This window comes from Limulus polyphemus, unplaced genomic scaffold (genome assembly GCF_000517525.1).
Source record: "Limulus polyphemus unplaced genomic scaffold, Limulus_polyphemus-2.1.2 Scaffold241, whole genome shotgun sequence".
NCBI lineage: Eukaryota > Metazoa > Arthropoda > Merostomata > Xiphosura > Limulidae > Limulus > Limulus polyphemus.
In genome coordinates, this window is record NW_013665851.1 from 369,015 (window position 1) to 378,132 (window position 9,118).

General features: G+C 36.1%; 1 protein-coding gene across 1 annotated transcript in view; it reads left to right on the plus strand.

Annotated features, from left to right (window-relative positions):
* LOC106478686 (solute carrier family 26 member 10-like) overlaps positions 1-9,118 on the plus strand; it is a 56,577-nt gene that overhangs the window by 15,324 nt on the left and 32,135 nt on the right. Inside the window, exons 4-5 of the mRNA XM_022382342.1 lie at positions 1,009-1,214; positions 4,661-4,825. Coding sequence (XP_022238050.1) covers positions 1,009-1,214; positions 4,661-4,825 — 371 coding nt within the window. The remainder of the gene's footprint in view (positions 1-1,008; positions 1,215-4,660; positions 4,826-9,118) is intronic.

Genomic DNA, 9,118 nt, shown 5'->3' on the forward strand with positions numbered 1-9,118 from the left:
GTGTTTACATTATTTGTATTTCATCAAAATGTGACATTATTGGTAGAGGGTTAACACTTTTGCAAGGCACTGGATATACATACTGAATTCTTAAAACAAACTTTTGGTGAGGTAATAACGAATCCTGTAATAATGTGTTATGTTATATATAAATTGCTTGAAAGATAGAATTTTTGTGTTATTTATCATAGCATCCACCCCCACATTTTTAGTCGCGGTACAGCACCTCATAGAATGTTTTTGGGCTGTTGTTATTTTTCATGTACAAAATTTTAGCTCATAGCTCTCCTGACTAGTTTGAGATCTAACTACAGTTTTGGACTCAGGATGTCAAACCCATTCGATTCATATGATTCACCACGTCCAAGGTTGCAGAGATAAATTTACGCTAATCCTGCTTAAAAGATTTTCAATTTGAGGGTAGGCTGGTAGAGATTTTGATGAGTAATAACATCGAATCGGGTATACATGAGCCCCATGCTTGGTATTACTGGCGCAATCGTCAAAAATATAACTTATAAATAGGAAAAAAGGTCTCATAGATTAATTTACTCTAATCCGGCTTAAAAGAATTTCAAGTGTCGCAGCTATTGAGGATTTCCCCTTATTTTAAGTTCATAACCTGGACAAAGGACATGTACCTCAGCTTGTATTATATAAATCTTTTTTCATTTACCTGTTCGAAAGTTTTTCATGAATGAAAATATTTTTTTTATTGTTTATATTTCAAAAAAGTTGAAATTGAAATATTCAATTGATTAATGTATTGTGGTTGCTAAATATATATTTTTTTAAAACAAAGAAAACGTTGCTCTATCGGTTTGATAAAAATCTAAAAATAAATTTAAACTATTCTATCAAATTTTGTAAACATCAAGAAATTTTGTTGCCTATGGAATATTTAACGAAGTTCATCATAAAGCATACATAAAATTAAGACACTCTATGCTGCTTAAATCCGAAACTTTTAGCTGATGGGTGATCATGATACTTACTTCTGATACTTAGGAACTTTTGCTGTACTGTCTTTGATGACTTCTGCTGTTGTTGGACGTCTTGCTACTTCAGTCCCGAAAGGAGTCGCTACTGCCACAAGTAACATAACGGAAGGTGTGAACCTGACAGATGTGTCTGAGGTCCAGATTAGTTCTGCTGCTGTTGTAACAGCGATAGAGGTTGCTGTAGCGATAACTTTTCTATGTGGAATAATTCAGGTAAGAAAAACAATATCAAGTAAAAAGCCTTTCCAATTTCTGATCAAAAATATAATATTTTGACATGTAGCTTATATATGTTTTGCAAAAGGTAGGCTTGTAACAGGCGGGCCGTCTGGCTAGTGTTAGAGATTCAACTATACCGCCAGTCACACTAATTTTTAAATTGAGGTATACAGTTGCAAGTGGAGCACACAAGTCACTAACTCGAGGAAGTTTACGGTTAGAAAAGCGAATTGACTCCGAGACCGAGATTCGAAAACAACAATACTTTTTAATACACTATATCAAGATATTCGGCTACATCGAAATTACCGAAAGTATCTTGAAACATATTAATATCAAAACTATCAAACTCGTCAATTTGAACTGGTAATTGTTCTTTGATCATACTTTCAATAGCTTACATTAAGTTATTCAACACTACCAATACGTTATTGATTATTACATTGATTGAATTAGGTTCAGTCATATTTTAACACTATATATTCAATCTAGCTGTGTTATTCGATTCTGGAAACAGACAGCAATAAGTTACTTACATAGAGTTTAAGCAGGAAACATTCGACACACTCAGCATGATTGTAGACATGGCTGTCTTCTTCAGAGACTGGAGACTTCTGCAGCACTGGAGACTTTTTTTTTCTCAGCTACAGAGAAACTTCTATGATTTCTGTAGAGACAGACTTCTACGCCGGAGCGACCAGCGTTTTGGTCCTCGGAGAACTCTCAATCCTCTGCCAGAAGACTGACTTTTACGCCGGGGAGAGACTAGCTTTATAGCCCAAAACAGGAGTTCTTATCTTGAATCGTTCTGGTGTTCTTACAACTTTCCAGATAGTGTACACATCTGCTCGCAAGTAGGTCTGACACTTGATTGTTTAATTTTTGCAATCTCATCGTGATTCTCGGAACCAGAACCAAAAACCACTTGACCATTGGTTACATATAAAGTCGGTAAATCGGTGGCCTACTCGCTTGTATCTCTCCACGCATTTTGATATGAATCCAACATCAAAGTTCCGACTTATCCCTTTTTTAGTAATTGCGTGTGAGTTAATATAAACAACTCCCGTAGCTTCCTCTCTGCTACAGTGGCGTCAGTCTGTAGATAATGTTCCCGTCTCTAATGAGGCTTTTCATGCGGTTGTGATAGCGTCAGTTTGTAGATATTATAAACATTTATCTCGTTAACATATCTTTGATTTGTTCATGACATACTTTTCTCCTTGGTCAATATTCGTTATATAACTTCCTTTATGCCTTTACTAAGTGTGCACTACATTTCTCCTTAATGCATATATGTGTGGCATAGATGTAACTTTTCATAATATGCATATTTTCTCAATACTTGAAGCATTTGAATTACGATAAAATGCCCAAAATGCCGCAAATTCTTTAGGCTTATGTAAAATCAATGCATGTTTTAGCATATCTTAATCTTTTACATAAACATTGAGAAGTATAACTTTCGTCAGTAGGTTATAAATATGAAAACATATATTATTATTACAATGAATTACCATGAACCCGAACAATTATTGTACTATTTCAAGTAGTTGATTCGTCTTGAAATATACCAAAAATGATACCATTATTGTCTACAGATACACATATAGAAACGTAGAAAATTCTCTTAAGAAATAAGATGTGTTGATGTAGAAAGAAAAAAGAAATATTCATGAAAAAACAACTTTGTAAACTATTAGATTTAAGTATTATTATACAGGCCGGCCATAATTATGTGCTTATTTGTCATAGCACAGTCCAGTTTAGTAATGCTTCTGGTGTTTTAAGAAGTGGTTGGTAATACTAATGGTATTTTAGGTAGTGTTGGTAATACTACTGGTGTTTTAGGTAGTGGTTGGTAATACTACTGGTGTTTTAGGTAGTGTTGGTAATACTACTGGTGTTTTAGGTAGTGGTTGGTAATACTACTGGTATTTTAGGTAGTGGTTAGTAATGCTACTGGTGTTTTAGGAAGTGGTTTGTAATACTAATGGTATTTTAGGTAGTGTTGGTAATACTGCTGAACCAATATGTCCCTGATTGAACTTGGGGCCCGTGAACTCGTATACCATTACTCAGATATTAAATGTACGTTGATTGCTTATACTCTATACTACATATTCTATCAGAAGATGTTATTCGGGAGGATTGGTAAAAAAATTAACTTATACTGATGTTAAGTTGTCCAATGAACATTAAATTCACGAGAGCACTTGAAGCTAACAACCAATGATAATGTAACATATACTCCATTTTCCACTAATGGTATATGTAAATATGCTATCTTAACGTGACACTTCAGTAACAGCTCTTTTTTCCTCTTCCCACAGATTGTCCCGAGAAAAATAAGATATTTTAGACAAGGAAAGATGGACGAAATTGGTCGCTGGACTTGACCATTGAAATAAGTGGACTCAAGTAATACTTCGAGATCCACTAACTAAAACACCAGTAGTATTACCAACCATTATCTGAAATACCAGTAGTATTACTAACCACTACCTAAAACACCAGTAGTATTACCGACCACTGCCTAAAACACCTGTAGCATTACTAACTACTACCTAAAACACCAGTAGTATTACCAACCACTACCTAAAACACCAGTAACATTACCAACCACTACCTAAAACACCAGTAACATTACCAACCACTACCTAAAACACCAGTAGTATTACCAACAATCACTAAATAAATGTGACTTGTGCGTACATCCAGTTTTTGTTTTGTTTGTTTGTTTTCGCATCATTCTCCTTTTCCGAGAAGAAACCACTTTAAGTTACTTATTAGACTAAGAAAACCAACTCTTAACCAGAATAGCGCTACCACTACACCTTCAATTGTAAAAATCTAACGACAATAACAGAACAACAGAATCCCTTTAAACAGCTCCAACAGTGAAACTTTAGAGGAACCTGGCATCTGAGATAAATTACCACGACACATGTCACTGTTGTTTAGCTTAAGTATTGTATAATTGCCTGGAAACCAGTTTAGAAATGAAACCTAGGAGAAATTACGAACGTGTTGTAATGAAACACTAGTATATATTTTTAATAGTAGTGCATATTTAATCATGTAATAAAAGTATGCGTTTGTATGTGTTCTTATTTGGAGATAATAGAACAATTAATATTTTTGTAACATACAGATTGTTAAGAAGGTTAATAATAACTGATATTCTGTATACACACGGAGTGCATTCGCTTCCCTGTATCTCCAAGTTATTTTTGCCACATATCAACATCACTTAGAGATGGTCATTGTTTCTTTACAGATGATGTAATATTCCTGCATCGAAGATAACTATAAAAGAAATTAGTGGAATTATAAATCACACACCAGCCGCAGCAGACACTGTGTAGATCGTGTATTGAAAATATTTTGATATCAATGCATTTGTAAAATATGAAATATATAATACTTAATTTTTTCAGACACTGATGAGCGTATTGCGATTGGGAAAAGTGGGTGTTCTAATGTCTCCACCACTGGCCAGTGGTTTTACAACAGGAGCTGCTGTCCACGTCATGACGAGTCAGATCCAGTATGTTCTCAGTCTTAAGTTGCCCCGCTTCAGTGGTCCTCTAAATATAATCTACGTAAGTATTGGTAAAAAAAAAAATCCATACTTGTAAAGCTGGTGCCTATTGTGAAAAAATAAAATAATATAATGAATGTTCTTAAGATGGCAAAATTACTTGGCTCTGTTGAAACAAATATGTGGCTTCGGGCTTGAGTCCAAATAGAACCCCAATATATTAGTTTGTATCTGATATTCAGCCCCCCCAGTAGCACAGCGGTATGTCTGCGGACTTACAACGCTAGAAACCGGGTTTCGATACCCGTGGTGGGCAGAGCACAGATAGCCCTTGTGCAGCTTTGTGCATAATTAATAACAAACAATCTGATATTCATTTCATTATGGTGTTTTGATAAATAAAAACGTTTACCCCACAAAACAGATAGTAATTCTTACCCAAACAATAATGTTGCATAGTCTAAATTGTAATCTATATAAATGGTACTTTTCTATGCTAACATAAATGTAAAAATACCTGCCGCCGATGAAGTTCAAAAACACCAATAATTCGTTTTTATTTTATTTGTTGATTCATTTGTTTTGTTGAATTTCGCGCAAAACTAACTCTAAGTTACGAGGAACCTACTTTGAGATTAATAATTCTTGGAGACGGGTTGAATGGGTAATGAAGAAACACTTTAATATAAGTTTTTCTTCATTACCCATTCAAGTCGTCCCCAAGCATTATTACTCGAAGGCTACTTGCATTATCCGGCCCTAATTTTGAAGCGATAGACTAGAGAGAAAGCAGCTAGTCAACACCACTCACTGACAACTCTTGGGCTACTCTTTTACCAGTCACACTAGAACAGCCCCATGGCTGAAAGGGCGACAATTTTCGGTGGTGGGATATTCATTGGTAGGTAGCTTATTTAATTGGACTTCAACAACCTTCTTCGACTTACTTTAAATTGCTAAGCCTAAACAGTGAAATCTGAGCACTGGAAAAGAACGAATATATTTTAAAACTACAATAATAATAACAACGACATGCTATTCTGGGTAACAAGGTGGAAGTATCTCTGTTAATGAGAACAGTCTCATGTTCCCCCAATGTGTCAGCGGTACGTTTAGGAACTTACATCACGAAAATCCAGGGCTCGATTCCCTGTGGTGGACAGGGCGCAGTTAGTCTATTGTGAAGGGTTGTGCTAAAATATACAAACAGACACTGATTATTTTATACAATTAAGGTTATCTACTTGAATTTGACTGTGAAATGTTCTATTTCACGAACCGAATAATTCTTAGACTCGGTATGGATCACTGAGAGTATAAAATGATAATAACAGGAACGATTCAGTCCTGGGCAATTTAAAGATGGCGCTCTATTTAGAGTCTAAAATCCTCAAGCTGTTCAGTTGATTTTTAGAGATTATCTGACGATTGTTTAAATGCATCATTTGGCATTCTAAAGTAGCAGCATATAATTTCTAGATAAAAAATACCTAAGTTTGTCGACTGTTGCATTAAAAATTCCTTTTTTTATTCCATATATAGCTCATATAAATTTAATGATACGGTAGCATGTATACTTTAATTAGAAGCCTGAAATCCGTGAATAGAATTATCGTTAGTGAATTTCTAAAGCTGGTTCACTTGTTTTTCTGACCAATAAAGTTCTAGCCCGGTAAGTTTAATATATAAAAGCCACGTATATGCTATTTAAAAATTGTCCCCCTCCAATGGTTCAGCGGTAAGTTTACGAAATTGTTAGCCTAAAATCTGGGGTTCGATCCCCCGTGATGGAAAAAGCGTAGATGATCTACTGTGTAGCCGTTCGCTAAGCAAACAGACAAACAAGTTTAAACAATGACATAATTTCGTCAATTTCTGTCTCAAAACTAATCAATTTTGGATTACTTATCTAACAAAGAATGAATCCTTAGAAAATTGTACTTGCTTTAAGCGGGCCAAGCGTGGTCCAGTTGCCAGTGTGCCCTAACTGTGAATTTTAAGGTTCATGGTTTACTTCCTTTTGCGCAAAACCTGTCAAAAAAAGAATACAACAGGTTGAGTACGTTATATTAAAACGGTTTTGAATATATAAATAAGCAATTTACATGACAGGCAGAGCTAATAATGTCGCAGTGGAACGGAATGTATCAGAACTACATTTTAGCATCGTGTGGCTTGATGTGGGTAGTGTGATGCCACCAAATATTGACTGTTTTTGGGAAGGGTATGTAACAGCCTTTTCCGATGCAAAATGTACATGCAGTCAGATCACAAAGATTTGTTTAGATCGAGAATTTAGAAAATATTTAGACAAAAATATTCCTCGTTTTTAATAGCATTGGAAAACAAAGGTATATGGATCAACTTGAGCATCAGAATCATCCAGAAAAAGACCTGTAACTGGTCGTACCAAAGCCTTGGTAAGCAAAGTACGGTGTATTTCTAACAAGTGAAAATCCACGAACACAAAGATCAATGTCCAGAAGAACAGTGACACAAACTGCTCCCTCAGTATATTCCTTCAACCTTTGTATGCCTCAAACAGCTGGAAAATGAAACTGGTACCCATTCTATTTTATACAAAGACATACCGGTCAAGTCGTCGGACCCAGCCTCTATGGTTTTTGTGTGCTATTCGACCGTTGTAATGGGCTCTGGGAAAGCGCTGTCCTCATACACTAGAGTTGAGTGTTTTTGAGATGACACCCTTTCGACATAGCATTCTGCAATGGAAACTACGCTGCAGGGCTACTATCAAGACGCACGGTCGTCAGATAGTATTGCCGGACGTGGTGACATGGACTGTAACGACGTGGTGAGGCCCCGAAATCGGTTTAATACAACACGTACCCAACTTCTGTAGCTTAACATTACTCAATTGTTTTCAGTTAATAATAATAGTTGATAGGGAATCTTTAGTTATAAATGTTCATTCCCTTAATTTTCCACACATGTTGCATAACTTACAATAATTTTGGCGTTTTCCTTAACGATTGTATTACATCACAATTTTCCTCTGATATATTCTTGATCTGTAACAAACGAAAACAAAATCTCAAAGTTATCCGTTCCAAGCTAGAAATAACAGAGAAAATCAGTTCACCACATCCTGAAAGTGGTAAGTGGTGCCACCTACCTATATATTTGTTCAAGAACTTCTATAACTGTGCTTAAATCAACATTTTACATTCAACATAAATTTTCTCTTGCTTGCCTCCCAGTGGCACAGCGGCATGTCTGCGGACTTACAATGCTAGAAACCAGGTTTCTATATTGTGGTGGGCAGAGCACAAATAGTCCATTATGTAGTTTGTGCTTAACTCCAAACAAACAAACAATTCTCTTGCTTATTCACTTGCAATGTTTACTACACAGTTTGTTTTAAACGCGACAAGTTATTAATCTCACGCAGCTTACAAAGATTAACTCCGTGACGAATAGAAGACAAACCTTTAATTTCCCGTCTCTAGAACTTTGTCATTAATGAGCACTGTTTAGATAACTTGTGAGTATTTGCAGTATGGCATGTACCATTCAACAAAACGTAAAAAAGGGGTGGGGGCGAAAACAAGCTAATTTTCTAAACTGGAATTCAATAGACTTTTGAAATAAACAAAATATTTTCCTTTCTACGAACCAACATCTTCTCTCGATTTATTTCGTTCCACTTTCAAATTGTAAGCGTATAGTACGTTTGAATTAATGTACAACGTATTTTTCTACTCTCTTATTGCCTAAATCGCGTGTTTTCGCAACTTATTTAATTAGATAATAATAGCGTCTTTTACCAAAGAATTTTCGTCATTTGTGGTAACAAAACAAGGATATATGCCTAGGCTCTTCAACTTCCTTCGCTATCATTGATGTTTCTTGAGATGGACCTGGGCATGTACTGTCCGTTTGCAACGCAATTTCCACTGTAGATTTTCCCCAATACACTGCATGAGGCCTATTCTGCCCCTCCCACCTCGCTTTTACATGCTTTACAAAGCTCATTGAACCGTATACTACCTCCCCCCCCCCCTCAGTGGATCAGCTGTAAGTCTGCTGTAGGCTTATAACGCTAAAACCGGGCTTAGATACCCATGGGGAGCACAGCACAGATAGCTCCTTGTGTAGCTTTGTGCTTAAAACCAAACATACAACAATACACCGACAACGTCTTCTTAGGGACCGCTTTAGTAACCTAAAGGCACAGAAGTCCATTTGTACCTGTATCCTTCAGAGAACCTAGCATGTGGTTGCTAGCTTTGTGCTTAAAACCAAACATACAACAATACACCGACAACGTCTTCTTAGGGACCGCTTTAGTAACCTAAAGGCACAGAAGTCCATTTGTACCTGTATCCTTCAG